The sequence below is a fragment of the Humulus lupulus genome, unplaced genomic scaffold, assembly GCF_963169125.1.
Source record: "Humulus lupulus unplaced genomic scaffold, drHumLupu1.1 SCAFFOLD_982, whole genome shotgun sequence".
NCBI classification, from domain to species: domain Eukaryota; kingdom Viridiplantae; phylum Streptophyta; class Magnoliopsida; order Rosales; family Cannabaceae; genus Humulus; species Humulus lupulus.
In genome coordinates, this window is record NW_026908641.1 from 1 (window position 1) to 20,215 (window position 20,215).

At 33.0% G+C, this 20,215-nt stretch overlaps 2 protein-coding genes across 4 annotated transcripts; one reads left to right on the top strand and one right to left on the bottom strand.

The window, feature by feature from the left end:
• The first annotated feature begins 7,843 nt into the window (after window positions 1–7,843).
• Window positions 7,844–10,499, top strand: LOC133810174 (uncharacterized). The gene is made up of 3 exons (XM_062246003.1): window positions 7,844–8,032; window positions 8,411–8,711; window positions 8,818–10,499. Exons 1-3 carry the CDS (start codon window positions 7,961–7,963, stop codon window positions 10,368–10,370), a joined length of 1,926 nt encoding a protein of 641 aa, XP_062101987.1. The 5' UTR covers window positions 7,844–7,960; the 3' UTR covers window positions 10,371–10,499.
• LOC133810176 (serine--tRNA ligase, chloroplastic/mitochondrial-like) lies at window positions 10,447–13,767 on the bottom strand. Of its 3 annotated transcripts, XM_062246004.1 has the most exons (10): window positions 13,400–13,767; window positions 13,144–13,292; window positions 12,737–12,830; window positions 12,476–12,624; window positions 12,297–12,389; window positions 11,897–12,076; window positions 11,505–11,671; window positions 11,224–11,358; window positions 11,039–11,132; window positions 10,447–10,949 (listed from the first exon to the last, which is right to left on the bottom strand). In XM_062246004.1, the coding sequence occupies exons 1-10, from the start codon at window positions 13,623–13,625 to the stop codon at window positions 10,671–10,673; spliced, it is 1,566 nt and encodes a 521-aa protein (XP_062101988.1). In that variant the 5' UTR covers window positions 13,626–13,767; the 3' UTR covers window positions 10,447–10,670. The 3 variants fall into 3 exon arrangements, with proteins under 3 accessions (XP_062101988.1, XP_062101989.1, XP_062101990.1); XM_062246005.1 differs by lacking the exon at window positions 13,400–13,767 and having other exon boundaries at window positions 12,737–12,837; window positions 13,144–13,278; XM_062246006.1 differs by lacking the exon at window positions 13,400–13,767 and having other exon boundaries at window positions 12,737–12,837; window positions 13,130–13,268.
• Between the last annotated feature and the right edge of the window lie 6,448 nt (window positions 13,768–20,215).

Here is a 20,215-nt window from a genome sequence, read left to right on the forward strand (position 1 = left end):
CAATCCTCCCGGTTAAACTTTGAACATCTTTTATTTTTGTTGGTGACTTCATCTCGATCAGGGCCTTGATTTTTTCAGGATTAGCATCGATACCTTGTGAGTTCACTATGAATCCCAAAAAATTTCTTGATCCCACTCTGAAGGAACATTTAAGGGGATTCATCTTCATCTGATATTTGATCAATCGAGCAAAGACATTTTTTCATGAACAATCTTTATTTTGAAGGCCCCATTGAGCTGGCATCGAGCACTACCGACCAACCATTCATTGAGGCCTTCAAGATCAAGATTTTCATGAAATAACGACTTTGTTTGATAGTGGTTCGATTATGGCTTGGTGGTGCTCGATGTAATTCTTGCAATAGACATAATTTTTCACTTGGGCGTCTGTCTGGGATGATTTTTTTTATTTTTGGTATTTTTCAAGATTTACACGTTTGACATGTTCATATGCACATTTGTGAAGTCTAACACTTGTAAAAAATACAAAAGTGCAAACATACCTCATGTTTAAGACATCTTTTGGTATATTCTCTAGTTTTAAACTTCCCAAATGTGCATATGAGCATTTCAAATGTGTAGATCTTGAAAAAATACCAAAAAAAAAATCACCCCAAACATCGCAAAAATCGCATCAATTACCATCAAGCCATAATCGAACCATTATCAAGCAAAGTCGTTTTTTCATGAAAATCTTGATCTTGAAGGCCACAATGAATGGTTGGTCAATAGTGCTCGATGCCAGCTCAATGGGGCCTTCAAAAACAAGATTGTTCATGAAAAAATGACTTTGCTCGATGGTGGTTCGATGGTGGCTCGATGGTGCTCGATAGTGCTCGTTGTGATTCTTGCAAGATACATAATTTTTCACTCTAGTGTCCATTTAGGGTTTTTTTTTTTATTTCGTGTATTTTTTCAAGATCCACACATTTGACATGCTCATATGCACATTTCGGAAGTTTAAAACTTGAAAACATACCAAAAGAGGTCTTAAACATGATGTATGTTTGTATTTTTGTATTTTTTTTTCAAGTGTTACACTTCACAAATGTGCAAATTAGTATGAAAAACTTGTAGATCTTGAAAAAATACCCAAAAGCAAAAAAAAAAAATCACCTCAAACGGACTCCCGAGTGAAAAATTATGTCTCTTGCAAGAATTGCATTGAGCACCATCGAGCCACCTATCAAACCACCATCAAACAAAGTCATTTTTTCATAATTTTGAAGGCCCCATCGAGCTGGCATCGAGCACCATCGAACCATCATCGAGCAAGGTCGATTTTCTGCAAGTTTCAAAGTATCAAATCTGAAGAAAAAAAAATTGCAAAAAAAACCCAAAAATCATGTCCAGATCTGTTCGAAATACAGTATTTAGTGTGGTGGTGGTGGTGTCAGTGGTGTTGTGAGGTGAGAGAGAGAGAGAGGGGGAAGAGAGAAGAGAGAAATGAGAAGTTAAAAGTGAGGGAGGAAATGGTAAGGGTATTTTGGGTAAAGTGCCAAAAAGTAGCATTATTTTGAAATCTTTAATATGCCTAGTATTTTTTTTAAATAACAGCCTTTATCAAGAATAAAAACTGAAATTTTCCATAATGACGCACTTCATATCACCGAGAATCATATGTTTCACGAAAGACATAAATTGCCATATTGTTCGTGAGAGGGCTCAAAGTGAACAATTGAAGCTCATCCATGTCTCTTCACAAGACAATCTTGCTGAATTATTCACCAAGCCACTATTCCCAAATCACTTCAAATAATTGTAATTGTATTACTATAGTAACGACCGTTTTATTAAGCAAAGTATAATCTTCACCATAATTTTGTATTTTAAAAATCTATAAAAAAAAAAAGTTACAATTTAACTTATCTTATTCATAAAATAAATATATATATGAACTAAAACGTGGATATTATTATACTTCATGACATGTGACTGACTTTCATGAATTTCATTGAAATAAAATTCAAAAACATTGTAAATCCTAAAGTGTTTCAAATTTATTTCCATGACTTAATACTTTGTCTCGTTTTTACGAGTAAGGAATCAAACTAGTTTGTCAAATGTTTTATCTTTCCTTTTGAAGATTGACACCCAAATGTCAGTCTTGAGCCTTTGCTCTCGACAAAGGACCCTACATATTGTTTCCATATATTTGCACAAATTCATATATATAAAAAATAGATTTTGTGTATCTATTTGTCAAGTGCCATATTATTAAGATTTACGCTGTCTCAGTAAATTTAGTTTATTAAGTTTTGTACTTACGTTATCATTATTTTACGTGGTCTCTTATCGGAAACCTATACTCAGACTTTTACTATACGTACGGTTACATGGTTCAACAAGAAACTATATGCCCAACCTAATACTCATATTTATGCCAAAATATACATATCTATATGGATGTGACACTCAAACTATATACATATATATAGATTTATATAAAGAGAGACACACACACACGTTTCAAGACCTTACTGGCTCGTGGCCATCATAAATTCTCAATGAGTTGGGTCAAGATTCTTGCACCAACACCTCAAAATTAGCTACTCTCCTTGGAATGGTAATGACTCCAATAGAATAGTAATGACCTATGTCTATGAACTCCGAATTCACGAGTTTAACAAGCTTTAGGATGAATACAAATATGGTTCTGATTCTCTCTTAGAATTCTCGAGTTTAGGAAGAAAGATTCCAAAAAAGTCCAAAAAGTCTTCTCCTTTGAGCCATTTCATTCTTATTTATAGGTTCAAGGAAGTTAACATGGACCAATGGACCTTAATTACATTGAACACAGACATATCTAGGTAATAATGAAAAACACAATTATTACATAAATGAGAGATTACATGTTTGAAGAAAATAAATGAATATATGCGACCAGACTGGTCGCCCATAATTCTGATATCTGATGAGTCAATGATCTCGTGGTCGATGACCAGGCAGGATACACTCACTTAAAACTGTCACGTGCATCCCACGTGTAGATCAATCCTGTCATATCATCAGGTAGTCTGTTTTTGGGTAAACAGATAATAATATATAATCCTATTTTTTTTAATATTATATTATATGTTTAATATGATATTATTCTTATACGTGAAGTTTAAGTTTAAGTTTAAGTTTAAGTTTAAGTTTAATTAAATTTTATTTAAGTTATAAAACTTATTATTTTATTATTTTTAAATAATTATTATTGTAAAATATCTAAAAAAAATATCTTATATTAATTTGTTTAATTATTTATTCATGGGTTTATACTTTTTTGAACTCAGTGTTTTGTCTCATTACTTGTTTGGACCTTGTGTTTTGACAAATTACTTTTTGGACCCTATGTTTTGTAAAATTATTCAAATAGAACCCTAAACCCGATCTTGGTTAAAGTTTTTTCAACTGAAATCACAAATAATTCACCAAACTAACAAGTTAGAACAAAAATAAAATCATTCTACTTAAAAACTGTGCTGTTATATTCAATTTTTTCTTCATTAAAATTAAGTTTATGAGTCTATTTGAACCATTTTACAAAATATAGGGTCCAAAAATAAATTTTTTAAAACACAGGGTCCAAACAGATAATCGGTAAAAAATACGGGGTCCAAAAAAGTATAAATATTTTATTTATTTATTTTTATTTAAGTTTAAGTCGTGTTTCCAATTTACCACAGTTAGATATAATACTATTCCGTTAAATTTAAGATAAAAAAATTATTAAAACCAAAAATTTATGTTATCTACATTTTTTATATAAAAGATAAATATTTATATTATACACAATCTTGGATGGATTAAAGTTAGTTATGGAAATATGGGTAGCTTTTTCTTTTAAATGTTGAAAGTTCTTTAAGTAAGAACTTAATTTATTTAGTAATTTAGTATTTGTTGACTGAATTTTTCTTACTAAAAGTTTGACAAACAAATTGGTTTGGATAATTTTGCAAATATATGGAGTGAATGACGGTGGGTGACCCACTAAATTTATTCCATGACAAAACGACAATATTAGAGTACTAAATATATATACTCATCAATCAAATCAATAACAATAAAAAAGAATCTAATAATCAAATAACCATAATATGGGTTCTCCCCTTCGACTTTAATTTTCTTCTAAGAAAAAATTACTAATATGCATAAAAATTAGACCTGATACTTATTTTAAATAATTTATATTAATTTTTATTTTAGTACCTAAATTTTTAATTAGTGTACTTATTATACTTTTTAATTTTTTTTTTTTTTAAACACGCAATAATTAGAATATATTTTTAATTTAACTATAATATAATACACATTAAACTATCACTTATGAGAAGATTTGAAAGTTCTTCGTACGTGCATGCAGTGCAGATCAGTTCATAAATACAAAACAGAGAAATTAAGTTAGAAAGATAGCAAACTACAAGTCATCTTAGCCCATTTAAAAACATAGAAAAAACCAAAGTGCCTATTAATAAACTGGAAAACATTCTCTTCAGTTTGGCCATTTTGACAGAGACATTGTCACATAAAGCCATTCTCCCAGTCTATTTAAGAACAGGAAATAGGCAAGTTTCCAAGATGTTATGAGCAAAATATTTTCACAAACTCCAACAAATCCAATTCCAACTCCCAAATGAAACCAATTCTTGTCAAACTGTCATTCTTTATAAGTTGCTACACATTTCTTGAATACTCTAGAATATTCTAGACATTTATAGAATACTTTCCTCAAGAATTTTCTAGATATTTGTAGAATAGAAGAACTTCAAAGACATTTTTTAAAATACTTTATAGTCTAGAACTTCCTAGAAACTATATGCATAAATAGTTTTTATTATGTAGATTAGTCTAAAAGTTGTATTTGTAAATCAAATACCCTGGAAAAATCCAGAACAAATAATTCTAGCCACAAATGTAAAGTGACCTAGCCACTATAAATATCTCATCATGAGTAGCAAATGGTGTAACTATAAACAACAAGCCATCAATAAAACTCTACTATTTTCTACTATCTTATACTCTCTAAAACATAAACCTTACTCCTTCAAACTCAAGTTTCTTCACTTGTCCATTCAATAACATCAACTATAATATCATAACCCATCGTTACTCTAGCTACTACTACTACTCATCAAATATTCTAAACAACTACAAATCATCACTATTTTCTTTATCCCAAATTCATAAACCATCATATTTCATCACTGTTTGAATCGCAATGACTTTGTAAAGTCTCTTCTCTTGAGCATGTTAGAGGAGATCAACAAAGTCTTAGGGTGTGATTGGTATAGAATCCAACTCTAATGTTATCATTTTAAAATTTTGAAAACAGTGGGACCTACAAGAATAAGCGATTGGTAAGATGGTTTTGAAAATAAAATTCAAATCAGTATTCTAATTTTATGTTCTAAAATAAAAAAAATAAAAAAATCATGTTTTCTCTTATTTCAAATCATTGTATCATAAAATCCTACAAATCTATCACTTTTTTTATATTTTCAGATTTCCTACCAATTACATATTCAGTATTTTAAAACCCACCAAAAATAGTTTTCAGATACTGAACCAATCATATTTTCAAAAACATGTTTTTAGACTATAAATTCATATTTTTATTTCAGAAACACACTTTTTGAAAATATAATTTTCCAATCGCAAACCAGTCAGGCCCTAAGGTTCCAGACAATTTGTTATTCGACAAATTCAGGTAGTTCAGAAAAGTCATTGTTGCCATGCTGAAGGGAATTTTACCCGAGATCGAGCTTGTTGTTGGACAAATTGTTCCACACAAATTGTTCTAGGATAGGTTAAGTTGAATTAATTCCACAAGATGTGTTAGTTCTTCTGCAATTTTTCCTGTCAATTTATTGCTTGAAAGATCAATAAGTCTTAATGATCCAAAATTCGAATTATTCTCATATATAAAGTCATTTACTATCTTAATAGACAATATCATTATTATTTAAAAGTGTGTCTTCTTTAAATCTTGGTATATATGAAAGGCATGTTTAATTCATATATTGTGTTCATATTGAAAAAATGAAAGATCTAATTATTTATTTTTAAAAAATATTTTGTAAATAAATAAATTATTTTCTTGCCTTAAGAAAAAGATTTTTTAAAGAATTAAATTGTGAAATTTGCTTGTTATTCTTTCCTTTAGCAATTCGACTATACAATGAATTTTCCAACTGAAAAGATTATTTTTATTTATAGAAATAATTTCTTTAAATAAAATATATCTTCCCTTGTTTGGAAAAGAAGGCTTTTTGGTGAAATAAAATCATTTTTATGAGATATTTTATTCTGTGCAAATGAATTACTATAGGATTTGATTTATAATAAATAGCATTTCTGTCATCCGAACTATGACTACTATATGATTGTGTCCCATGAATGATTCACGATGTTAAAAATTCCTCCCAAACTATACATGTTACTGAAATATGAAACTTCTGTTAGATAATATAAAAATGTGCTTTATCGGCTTCGGTCTTAGTTGATTTATATTATTTTACAAATAATATTATATTTTGATTAAATGAATAATATGACAAATAATAGAGTGTGACAAAGGTTATTTTATCAAATGTAACATATATTGTGTGGAGTTATAATTTGATAAATAATGATCATAATAAATTTTGTAACATATAGAGTTGAGTTACAATTCTTAAGAAATAATGATCATAAGTTTTGTAATTCTCACGAGAACACTATAAATAAAAATCATCTTGCTCACTTGGATGTAATGTGTGAATGTGAAAAAACACACTACATAGATTTAAACACTTGTGATGACATGCTCATCTTAAGAACACTATGATGAATATGAGAGAATGTTTAATAAATCCTTAAAAGCATTTCTAGAGAATATTCCAAAAGTGTTCTTATGAGGTAAGAAATAGTTTTTAGGACAAAAATTTTGAACCTTGTTTAAGCCTTGAGATCTTCATCTTCTACCTCCTATCTTATGTTGATTTACATAAGTTATATAATCTATTCCCGTCTTTTTTCCTTCTGCAACATTGCATGGTTTGAAAAAAATATCTTAATTCATGTTTTTATTAAAAAAAATCTTAATTAAGTTAGCAATACTTTTTTTTAGGCTATTTGGGATTTTTATAAGATGTATACATTTTTTAATTTGAAATTATTTTCTTATATTAAATTATATACATAGCACTGATGTGTCAATGATAAGTCAATGAGCAAATAGTCACGTCAGCAATCTATTAAAGATCAAATTTAACCAAAATCTCACTTTACAACTGTATCAATAATTCGGACTAAGTTTTAACCGCTCGAAAAAAATCAGGGATACAATAATATATATCATAATTAGGGGACAAAAATCCTAAATAACTTTTTTATATACAATAATTCATGTTAACATTTTTAGTTAATACTACATATATACATAATGTCAAAATATATATACATATGGTGTAATCTACAAATCTTGCATTAACGCATATACATACCATCCAACAAAACATAAGGAAAAAAAAAATTAAAAAGACATTGAAAAAGTTATTGTCATTAAACAACCTTAAATTTCAAATTTTTACGTCAATTTTAAATAATAAATATGTTTACATTAAATTTAACAGAAAGTTTATAACAACAGCTGTTGCGCAAGTTCTGCTAGAGACGGCATGTCGTTTTTGTTTTTGTTAAACTAAAACGACGACGTGTCGATTTTATTTTCTGTTCCCGCGTTTTGCTAGAAAACAGTTTGGCTTGGTCTTATAATAAGGGCATTATCGGTATAAAAGAAAAATATATAACCGATTTAAAGCAAATTCAGGAATCTCGATATGTATATATATATATAAAGCCCAAACACTGAGATTTTTTGGGTTAAGAGAAAAGCGCAATCTCTTCTTCTCTAGGGTTTGCGAAATTGCTTTCTCTTCAATCGAAACCCTAATCATTGATCACCAGGATTATTAGATCGGACCAGAAAGAAAGAATGTCTCGGTGTTATCCTTATCATGGACCTCCGAATGCGAACAAAGGAGAGGCCTTGGACGAGTTGATTAAGGTTCGTTGAGCAAATCTGGTTTTTGCTTTATTAATCACAACAACAAGGCCTCTCTTTTTACTAGCGTATCGAACAATAATCGAGTTTGGAGGGATTTTGATTTTGTTGTCTGTTCGATGGATTTTGATTTTGATTTATGTGGATTTTGGGTAAAATTGATAACTTAAACGATCTAAAACATATCGAGGTTAAGTTAAGAACGTTGTTCTGTTTTTATTTTTTTATGAAATTGTTTATTATCGAATAATGAGAAACACTGATACCCAAAAAGATTTTAGTACATAACATTTGAATGTGTAATGGGTATTTGTGGATTTGGATGGTTCTTTGTTCTGCTCTATACAGTGTCTTATGATTCTCGTTCTGGTGCTTCAATAGCTTCGAAAAGATAAAGATGAAACAAAGTTGAAGAGGATAAAGTTGAGGAAAGAATGCTCAAGAAGTACTGAGACAGAAAAATGTGATAAAACAGTGAAAAAGAATGATTTTCAAGAGAAGAAGAAGAAGAAGAGAAAAAATGACTTTAACGGTGGGCACCTTTCTAAGGCAGTTGTAGAGGAATCTGATCAAGTTGACTCGAGTGATTTAACTCAAGAAGACGAGCAACCCACCATAAGCAACAACAAGAAGAGGAGATTGCATGAGGTGGAGCCCTTGTCTAACGATGGTGACAAGGAAAGTGAGTTCCTTTTTTCTAATCTTGAACTCGTGTTTGTGAGCACCATGGTTTTATTGATTTTAGACACTGATAACAATCTATGTCTGTTCATTCAAATTTATTGTAGGAAGAAAGATTCGTATCCGGATACCCAATATTGGATTCGGGAAACATAGCTTTAAACCCTGCCGGGAATTGCCATTGGCTATACCAGAGAGCAGAAATGAAACGAAGAGGTGTGGACTCGCTCTTAAGCAATGCCAAGAGTTGCCATTAGCTACACAAGTGAGCAGCAAGGAAAGTAAGAGGCACGAAGCTCAGAAACTCTTCCCTAAACAAGGTCGAGAGTTGCCTTTGGCTATGCAAGAGAGCAATAAATTTGAGAGTAATGAACCTCGGAAACTCTGCCTTAAACTATCTCCAGAGTTGCTTAAACAACGCCAGGAATTGCCATTAGCTCCACAAGTGAGCAGCAAGGAAAGTAAGAGGCACGAAGCTCAGAAACTCTTCCTTAATCAAGCTCGAGAATTGCCTTTGGCTATGCAAGAGAGCAATAAATTCGAGAGTAATGAAGCTCGGAAACTCTGCCTTAAACTATCTCCAGAGTTGCTTAAACAACGCCAGGAATTGCCATTAGCTCCACAAGTGAGCAGCAGGGAAATTAAGAGGGACGAAGCTCGGAAACTTCCACTTAAAACATCTCGTGGGTTACCTTTGGCTGTACAAGAGAGCAATAAATCCAAGAGAAATGAAGCACAGAAACTTTTCCTTAAACCATCTCGAGAGTTGCCATTAGCTCCACAAGCGAGCAGCAGGGAAATCAAGACGGGTGAAGCTCAGAAACTCTGCCTTAAAACATCTCGAGAGTTGCCTTTGGCTATTCAAGAGAGCAATAAATCCAAGAGGAATGAAGCTCAGAAACTGTGCCTTAAACCGTCTCAAGAGTTGCTTAAACAACACCAAGAGTTGCCATTAGCTCCACATGCAAACAACAGGGAAAGCAAGAGGTGCGAAGCTCAGAAACTCTGCTTTAAACCAGCTCGAGAGTTGCCCTTGGCCATACAAAAGAGCAACAAATCCAAGAGTGATGAAGCCCAGAAACTCTGCCTTAAACCAGCCCAAGAGTTGTCCTTGGCTGTACAAGAGAGCAATAAATCCAAGAGTGATGAAGCTCAGAAACTGTGCCTTAAACAGTCTCAAGAGTTGCTTAAACAGCGCCAAGGGTTGCCATTAGCTCCACATGCAAGCAACAAGGAAAGCAAGAGGTGCGAAGCTCAGAAACTCTGCCTTAAACCAGTTCGAGAGTTGCCTTTGGCTATACAAGAGAACAATAAATCCAAGAGCAATGAAGCTCAGAAACTCGATCTTGAACAGCAAGAGAGAAGAGAATCCAAAAGGGTCTCGAAAACCAGTTTATGTGTTGATGATGATAGTATTCAACGCCCGGACTATTTGTATAGAAAATTGATAGAGCATTGGGTTCTTCCAAAGATTGACAGAGAACATAATGATTTTGAGGACGAGTGGCTTATTGGGCCAAAGCAAGAAAACAGGCAAGAGTCCAGAATACATGAAGTAGCAAATGTTGTGTCATGTTCTATGAGCTCCAGTTTGTGGCCAAAAGCTCACTACTTACCTGAAGCTGATATGTTTGCCCTGCCTTACACCGTGCCCTTTTAATTTTTGATGGTTACCTTTATATTTTTTTAATTTTTTATTTGGTTCATTGTCTTGACCAAAGAACAAAGAACGATACTGAAATTTTTTCACATGACAAGAAGTTATTATACGCAGTGCAATTTTGTAAAATATGAATCAAACTAATTTACAATTTTCCTTAGAATATTGATAGAGATAATGTAAAAAAAAAAAAAGGCAAAATGTGTTGGTCTAAGTAGGCCTATGCATGCGAGAAGCTAAAAGAAAATGACACTGCGTTCATTACTTATACTCGAAGAATAAGAGAGTAGTGAGGCCTCCTTATCTAGACTTGGGAGTAATAAGCTCAAGGCCACCCATGAATGGCCTCAGTGGGCGAGGGATAATGACAGAGCCGTCTTCTTGCTGGTAATTCTCAAGCAGACATACGAGCATTCGCGGTACAGCACATGCTGTCGCATTTAAGGTGTGAACAAACTGTGGTGGTGCACGGTTACTCTTCCCCTTTTTAGGGGTGCTCCCTGCTAATGTTTCCGAGGGGCGATATCGGATACCAAGGCGACGGCTTTGATAATCTGTGCAATTTGATGCGCTCGATATCTGTTTGAGGATGAATTTCGATTTCATTAGGGATTAAGAAATGCTACTAACAATGTCAAATGATCAGATGACAATAGAAGTGGCAATACCTCGCCAAACCGTTCTAAACCAGGCATCCATGCCTCGATATCATATTTGCGGTAAGCAGGAGCACCTAAATCACCAGAAGCCATATCCAAGATTCTGCCAAGAAAGTTCATCAATCATGATCAATCAAAAACAGAGCAGGATAATAACACAACCAATTAGAAGCCACTGGATTGAAATTGCTAACTTATAATGTAGTCCAAGGGACGAGAACATGTCTTCTTCAATTCTGATGAGCTCCTCAAGATACATCTCACTCTCATCCGGTCGGCAGATGATGAACATCTCTGCCTTACTGAACTGGTGAACCCGATACAGACCCCTGAAGGTAAGCATAGCCAGTTAGCAAAAACATTGCAGCTAAAGAAGAGTGACACGTATAGGGTCAATTATCAATCCAAAAATGACATATTCCAGAGCATTTTATTTGTTGAAAGCAATGTGGCGTATAGCGTGCTGAGAATTTACCTTGTTGCAGCACCAGCAGCACCGGCTTCGGTACGGAAGCAATGGGAGAATGCCACATACTTTAGGGGTAGCAATGATTCAGAAATAATAGAATCCATATGAATTCCCCCAACTGGAATCTCTGCAGTGCCTATGAGACACTGGTCACTACCCTCAATAGAATAGACCTATGTTTAACTTGAACATGATCAGTACAATGGTAGAACTATCAAAGTACCTTAAGACTCAAAGAAAAACAAATGCATCCTGCGTAAAGTAACTGAAACCTTCAGGTGATTTCCAACAATTTACCTCCCAGCAAAATATTTTAGCTTTTATTTGTTAAGAAAATTATCTTTATGGAAGAAGTAGAAAATTAAAGCTATAATAAAGCAAGGGAGAAAGATATATACCTGTGTGTTTGTTCCACGAGGTTGAAAACCACATTTTTCAACAACAGAAGACCTGACAAGTTCTGGGGTTGTTAGTGGTGTAAAGCCACTTTTCATAACTTGTGATAGTGTCCAGTTAATAAGCGCCATCTCTAACATAACTGCTTCATTCTTCAGATAATAAAACTTTGATCCACTGACCTGAAAATAAGGACTTTAGTTGGTGTAAAAGCCTATTACAAGTGACAGCTCAAACAATTATATATATAGGATTGGATTCAAAGCTTAGTTTGATGTAAGGGGTGGGATTATTTATATAAATATATATATATAGACACACATACATGGCTTCAGCAATTATATGAACATTTATACCATCATGTCAACTAAAAGGATCAAAGAAAAAAGATCATCATGGTACCACTGAAGCAGCATCAAAATCAAAAAGATCAAGCTCTTTCCCGAGTTGTTGATGATCCTTTACAGGGAAGCTAAACTCGCGTGGGGTACCAACCTAAGAAAGCACATTGATAAGTAGGAAGCAAGCAGAGCAAAACAAAATCCAAGACACCTTAAGAGATGAAAATGTAAGAAGAATACCATCTTTCTTATGGTTGCACAATCTTCCCCGCCTATTGGAACATCTGGATGGGTCAAATTTGGTATACATTGAGCTTCCTGCTGAAGGTCGTCGGTGAGTTTAAGCAGGTCTTCTTCCAAACTAAGAAGTTCTTCTTTCAGATTCTTTCCTGAGCAAAAATATAACAAATGACAAGTAATAATAAGAACAAATTGAAGAATCCTGCAAGGAAAAACAGTAACTAGCACAGGGGAAACGAAGGCACTACTAATCAATCATACCTTCTTCTATCAGCTTCTGGCGCTCAGATGGTTCAAGCTTTCCTTTCATCTTGTTTGCCACCACATTCCTCTCTCCACGCAGCCGCTCAACTTCCTGCTATCTGTGAGTGAAAATTAGCTAAAATTGAGCAAGAAAACCCGATTCGTTAAAAATCGACAATATGCTCCATTTAAACAAACAAAACAACTTAGATAGGATTCAATCAAGACACACCACCCATACTAATTGTACATGTCAAATGCACAACTGAGGCTCATCAGAAAAAACTATTGAACCATTACTTGTTCAAAATGTTTTCTCTCACACACACTATGCTTATTATTCATATATTCAATAGTTCTGCACAAAACCAAGTTAACAGATATAAAAAGAGCCGATAAAGAAGGATAAACCTTGAAAAATGGACCTTTTGAAGATTAAGCATTTTCTCATACAGCTCGAGTACAAGCTCCAAATTTGCATTGGAGTTTCTGTTACTTATGTTGACAGCAACAGCATCCTTGTTATCCCTTATCCATTTAAAGTCAATTGCAGCTTTCCATTGTTGTTTCACAACTGCATTATATATCAATCATATACACGTGAGTTGAGTCTGTATCCAATTCAATCCAAGATTCAAAATTGAAGTAAAAACCATTCATAAGAGAGAAAGATAAGAATACCCTTTTCATCTGTGGAGTTTTCCGTTGTTTTTGTGGCTTCAACAGTGGAGGTGGAGAGGGCTCTAATGGGGAAAGAAAACGAATGCCTTTCAGGACTGTTATGTCGATAGAGGAAGGTTTTGGAGAGTGACCTGAACACCAAGCGAGAAGAAGAAGAAGAAGAGGGAATCGCCGCAAACTTGAGGGCGTGTAAGGTTGTCCCGCCCAAACAACACTGCAAACCCATTGAGTTCCGGTGCTGTGTTGAAACTCAGTGTATGAGTACGAACCACTAACCCACTGCTCCGGAGAAGATGCCTCGTCTATATTTACCCATTTAGTGGCTAAGCCAGAAAACTATGCAAAATTATTTACAAAAATAAATATAATTTTTTAAAAAAACAATTATGCATTTATATTGTAATAATTTATAGAAGAAAATTTCTTTTTTGACAAGACATACAAGATGAATTTAAAGTTGGGGATTTAAGGAATTATGATTTATTGTAAACCTATAATGTTAAAAGTAGAATTATAAATTATTAAAATTGAATAAGAATTATAAAGTTTGAATTAGCAATAATAATAAAGTTTGAATTGTAATTTTTTATAATGTAAACATTTTCAGTTTTATGAGATCAATATGATTTTAATTACAAAACTATTTTTTTGTTAGTTGAAGTTTTATAGTTTTATTTTAATTCTTATATAATTTTTCTTTACTATCTTTAGGGTAAGTACTACATCTAAGTGTTTATCTGATCTGATTCAACATTTTTACTTCTAATCAATCCAATTAAAGGCTGGATGTTGAAAATAAGCATCCAATCCAATCTGATTTAGCTTCAAAACCCAATCAAATTTGATCTAATTATAATTGGATTGGATCGGTTTTTTTAATCATGTTTTTTTTTATCTCTTAACTTAAATTTTAATATTAAAAAAATTAACAAATATAAAAAAATCATACAAAAAACTAACAATATTTAGTAATAATACTACATTAAAATCTTAAAATTATCACATTAAGTCCTTAAGATGATGGATTTACAAGTTAAATATAAAGCTTACACCACAACTATTAAAATTTAAAACTAGTAAGTCTCAAACTAATAACTAAAGTACTAATATAGCATGAAAATAACAATAATAATATCTCCAAAGTGCTAATATAGGATCAAAACAACAACAATAATAACATGTACTAAACGACAACTAATATAAACTAACATAATTAAATATATTTATATTTAATATAATATATATTTTTTAATTAAGGTTTGATTAGATTGGTTCCTAATTAATTTTTCAGAGTATCATCCAACAACCGATCCAATCCAATTAATATCCAACTTTTCAAATCCAATCAAATCCAATTGTATTTGGATATCTAATTTTTTATAATTAGATTGGTTCGGGGTAATTGGATTGGTTTGAATCCTTAGCACCCCTACTTGGAACCATGATTTACAAGTTGTATCAATTAGATCTACAACATTTATTTTATAGCAATTAGATTCTCAACCTTATTGGCTCACATATGTTATATTTTATAGAATTTTTCTCTATTTTTTACAACTTTTATTCTCTTTGATAAATTTTGTCAAAGCTAAAAAAAAGTACTAAAGAAAAAGACAAGAAAATTGGCTGATGATGGATCTAAATTTGATTTGGAAAATACTTTTAAAATTAAGTATAAAAGATATGGAGAAGATAACAATGGAGAGAAGAAAGTTTTGTAATACAATGGTTTGGACCCTTGTTATGGATATTTGGTGCTTCCAATAAGGATAGCTTATGGAAAATTCTCAATGCTTGAGAATTTAAGGGTGTGATTGGTGTTACAAATTTGTAACTTCCAACTATTACCCTTTATTGTGTAAATTTGGTGTTACACAATATTGAGATGAATTTCATAAAGTCATATGTGACATGGTTGTTAGAGATATGATTTTAACCCCAATAATGTGTTTTGGGGGTTACAAAATCATTTGGGAGGGTTTGGAACCTAATGGTCACTATGCTAGAGAGTGTAGGCATAGAAAAGACCAACAAGGACCTAAGGTGAATGCAACTCAAGAGGAAAACACAGTTGCTACCCGTAGTGAGGTGAATGCAACTCAAGACAAGGAGAAAGGGTGGTGGTATGATATATGTGCCACCATCCATGTCACCTATGACAAATCATTGTTCAAGACCTTTGAAGATTCAAAGGGCAACCATGAGATTCAAAAGGGCAATGAGGGCAATTAAAGGCTACTTAGCAAAGGTACCATTGAAGTATTTTTCACCTCCGGAAAGAAAGTTATATTAGTGAATGTACTTTATGTTCCCGAAATGAGTAGAAAATTGGTAAGTGGTGATTTGCTTGGCAAGCCCAGCATTAAAGCCATTTTTTAGTCCGGTAAACTTATACTTACCAAATCAAATGTATTTTTGGGAAAGGGGTACTCTTGTGAGGGTATGGTTAAATTGTGCACCAATGATGTAGCTTTCAATGTTATCAATAAAAATACTAATTCCGCCTATATTATTGAGTATAATTCTTTATTTTTGTGGCATCTTAGATTATCGCATATAGGTTTTTCAACCATGAAAAGAGTAGTAAAATGTGGTATGATTGCATGCAATATTAAACACTATGGTAAATGTGAAACATGTATTAAGGCAAAAATGATTAAGAAACAATTTCCTAGTGTAGAAAGATCGTCTAATTTACTAGATTTAATCCATAGTGATCTTTGTGAATTAAATGGTGTTTTAACTAGAGGTGGTAAAAGGTATTTTCTTTCTTTTATAGATGATTTTAGTAGATATACCTATGTGTTTCTTTTAAAGCATAAAGATGAAACTTTTGATGCTTTTAAATTGTATAAATTAGTAGTTGAAAATCAACTAAATAAAAAGATTAAGGTGTTAAGAAGTGATAGAGGAGGATAGTACTTCTCTAATTAATTCAATACATTTTGTGAAGAAAATGGTATAATTTATGAGTGCACCGCACCTTATACACCACAACACAATGGTGTTGCTGAAAGGAAAAATAGGACTTAACTAGATATGATAAATTCTATGTTGGTGTTTTCTAAGTTGAATCTCAACTTATGGGGTGAAGCATTATTAACCACTTGTCACATTCTTAATCGAATACCGATGAAGAAAAATGAGATATCTCCATATGAGTTATGGAAAGGAAGAAAACCCAACATAGGGTACTTCAAAGTGTGGGGGTGTCTTGCATATTGCAAGAAAAACGAACCTAATAGAACAAAGTTAGGTTCAAGAGCCATAAAGTGTGCTTTTGTTGGTTATGCCAACAATAGTAAAGCTTATAGGCTATTAGACTTAGAGTCTAACATTGTGATTGAATCTAGAGAAGTTGAATTTTTTGAGAATATGTTATGTGACAACAATTCTCAAGCTTCAACATCTCTAAAGGAAAATTTGTTATATGAGAACAATTCTCAAGTTTCTACATCCAAAGTTGATTCTCAAGAGGAGAATTCTCAAAAGAATGTAAAGCAACCTTTTGAACTTCGAAGAAGTCAAAGACTTAAAAATCTTAAAAGTCTAGTAGTGGATGAGATAGATTCTCAACGAATTTCATTCTACATGGTAGAAGGAAATAGAGAGGAAGTCAGTAGGAAAATTTCTATTGTACTTCTGATTGAGGATGATCCTAAGACTTATAGAGAAGCTATGCAATCGAGAGACAATACAATTTGGAAAGAATCCATCAATGATGAGATGGATTCCATTCTTTCCAACAACACTTGGGAATTGGTAGACCTCCCACCGGGGTCTAAGCCAATTGGGTGTAAGTAGGTATTTAGGAGAAAATACCACACTTATGGCACTATTCAAACCTTTAAAGATAGATTAGTAGCTAAAGGGTTTAGGCAAAAAGAGGGTATCGATTATTTCGATACCTATGCGCATGTTGCAAGAACAACTTCTATAAGAATTTTGTTCGCTTTAGCTTCTATACACAACTTGTATGTCCATCAAATGGATGTCAAAACGGCATTCCTTAATGGTGACCTCAATGAGGAGGTCTATATGGAACAACCCGAAGGGTTTGTCCTACCAAAATATGAACATAAAGTATGTAGACTTGTAAAATCCTTATATTGATTGAAACAAGCTCCTAAGCAATGGCATGAGAAATTTGATCAAGCCATCATGCCTAATGGGTTCAGACATAACAATGGAGACAAGTGTTTGTATTCCAAAACTTGTAAGGGATATGTGATCATTGTTTGCTTATATGTGGATGACATGCTTATTCTAAGTAATAGCATGAAAGGGATAGAAGAAACGAAGAGGTTTCTATCATCAACCTTCAAGATGAAAGATCTTGGAGAAGTTGACACCATACTTGGTATCAAAGTAATGAAACATAGTGGGGGTTTTGCGTTGGGTCATGCCCACTATGTTGAGAAAGTATTGAACAAATTTAACCATCTCAAGGTTAAAGATGCCAATACTCCATTCGATCATAGTGTAAAACTATAGAAGAATGAAGGAAGAGCAGTGGCTTAATTGGAGTACGCTAGTGCTATAGGGAGTCTAATGTACGCTGCCCAATGTACTAGACCTGATATAGCATTTGCAGTAAGTAAACTTAGTAGGTTTACAAGTAATCCAAGTGTGGATCACTGGAAGGCGATTGGAAGAGTCCTAGGTTATCTCAAGAAAACCAAAGGACTAAGCCTTCACTACTCCAAATTTCCTTCAATCTTAGAAGGATATACAGATGCAAGTTGGATATCCAATCTTGGGGACAACTTGTCCACAACTGGTTGGGTATTTACACTTGGTGGAGATGCAATTTCTTGGGGTTCCAAGAAACAAACCTGTATATCTCATTCCACTATGGAAGCAGTGTTTATAGCTCTAGCTGCTACCGGCAAAGAGGCTGAATGGTTAAGGGATCTCTTAATAGAGATACCCCTAATCAAAGAGAATGTCTCCACTATATCGATACATTGTGATAGCCAAGCGACATTGGCTAGAGCATACAGCGGAGTGTATAATGGGAAGTCTAGACATATTAGTCTAAGACATGGATATGTAAGAGAGTTGATTCAAAGAGAAGTCATCTCAATATCCTATGTGAGAACAAGTGAAAATCTGGCGGATCCTTTCACTAAGCCATTAACGAGGGATTTAGTGGCTACATCATCTCGAGGGATGGGACTTAAACTCCCTAAAGAGATTCACGACTGATGATAACCTATCTTAACACTAGTTATTTAACTAGTGTTAGGTTCAATAGGTAACAACAAGTCAATCAAGTGAATATTAGTTGTACTCAAAAACAAGTCTCATCTGAGATATTGAGTACTTGTGAGTTACCAAGTTGAGGGTTAAAACCGAAAGGATTTTTAATAGAATTCAGTCTTGTGAAGACAAGTATTTTTGGGAACAAAATACTGTAAGAATTCTACTTATATGGACCTAGGGGTGATGCCGCCTCTCATGAGAATTGGGAGTATTCTCAAGAACGTCCTTGAATGGAAAGTGCACATGGCCACTAATGATGCAAAGCGAGACATAGAGGTCTCAAGTGAACATCGCAAAGGTGTGTGTTATCACCGATTTGTTATCATGAAAAGATGGTTCAACGCCTAGTGCAACCAAATTTTCGACAAATTTTGTGATAATTACACTATAGTAAAGTTCAAGTAGAAAAACACTTTACTCTATGCACTAATGTAATGACTCCTATAAAAGAGAGTTCTTATTTAATCAAGTGGGGGATTTGTTATATTTTAAATATAATGATTAATTAAATAAGTTTACAATAGACAACTATTTAATCTAGTGGGGGAATGTTATATTATTTTATAATATAATGTAATATTAAATTATATTGTAATATAATGTTTTAGATTAAATAAATGTGACAAATAGTGTCACATATTGTAACATATAATAGAGAGTTACAATATTTAGATATATGAGATATATCCAAATATGTAACATATTTGGTGTTACAAATTTGTAACTTCCAACTATTACCCTTTATTGTGTAAATTTGGTGTTACACAATATTGAGATGAATTTCATAAAGTCATATGTGACATGGTTGTTAGAGATATGATTTTAACCCCAATAATGTGTTTTGGGGGTTACAAAATCATTTGGGAGGGTTTGGAACCGTTTGAAAAATAGCACATTTTCAATTGCTAAAATTGGTCAGTGGTCGCAGCCTGTGGGACAGAGAGCAGTGGTCGCAACCACTGATGTCCCTGGCTGCGGCCACAGGCATATTTCTGACCAAATTTTCAGTTTTTCCAATTTTTGATGAACGATTCCAAAATTCCAAATAACTCCCAAATCTCATTTTTACTTCCATAAACATCCAATTAATCATTGGTAACAGGCATGGGGGTTGGTGGAATTTGAAATTCAAAGGGTGTCTCTAAACTCTATAAATAGGAGCCTATAGCTCACTTGAAAGATACAACATTTCTATCCATTGGAGCACTTGGCTGAAAACACCTTGAGGCTTGATAATTCTAGAAAGCATTCCCAATATCTGAGAGAGATCCCTTAATGTTTGAGTTAGGGGGAAATAAGCTTTTGGACAAAGGTTTCAAACCTTGTTCAAGTTGGTGATCCCCAACACTCTTCACTTAGGTTGTGTAAATGAGAGTTTAATTTTGTTTCTGTTCTTACATTTTATACTATTTCTTTTCTTCTTATTCTCTTGTTCTATTTACTTGTAACTTTTGTTTAAAGTTGTAATCTTCCTTTCTTTTGTTTCAAACACATTTACTTTACTTGTAATATTTTTCTTAGAGTTGTATTCTCACTATTCTCTTCTTCTTC

Bases quoted from the DNA above. Each gene is read 5' to 3' on its own strand.
- LOC133810174 (XM_062246003.1), top strand. From the start codon at position 7,961: ATGTCTCGGTGTTATCCTTATCATGGACCTCCGAATGCGAACAAAGGA. The intron at 8,033-8,410 runs GTTCGTTGAGCA...GTGCTTCAATAG, and splicing joins CCTTGGACGAGTTGATTAAG to CTTCGAAAAGATAAAGATGA. The intron at 8,712-8,817 runs GTGAGTTCCTTT...AATTTATTGTAG, and splicing joins TAACGATGGTGACAAGGAAA to GAAGAAAGATTCGTATCCGG.
- LOC133810176 (XM_062246004.1), bottom strand. From the start codon at position 13,625: ATGGGTTTGCAGTGTTGTTTGGGCGGGACAACCTTACACGCCCTCAAG. The intron at 12,831-13,143 runs GTCCATTTTTCA...CACAGATAGCAG, and splicing joins AAATGCTTAATCTTCAAAAG to GAAGTTGAGCGGCTGCGTGG. The intron at 11,133-11,223 runs GTTAGCAATTTC...CTTTCTTGGCAG, and splicing joins TCCCTTGGACTACATTATAA to AATCTTGGATATGGCTTCTG.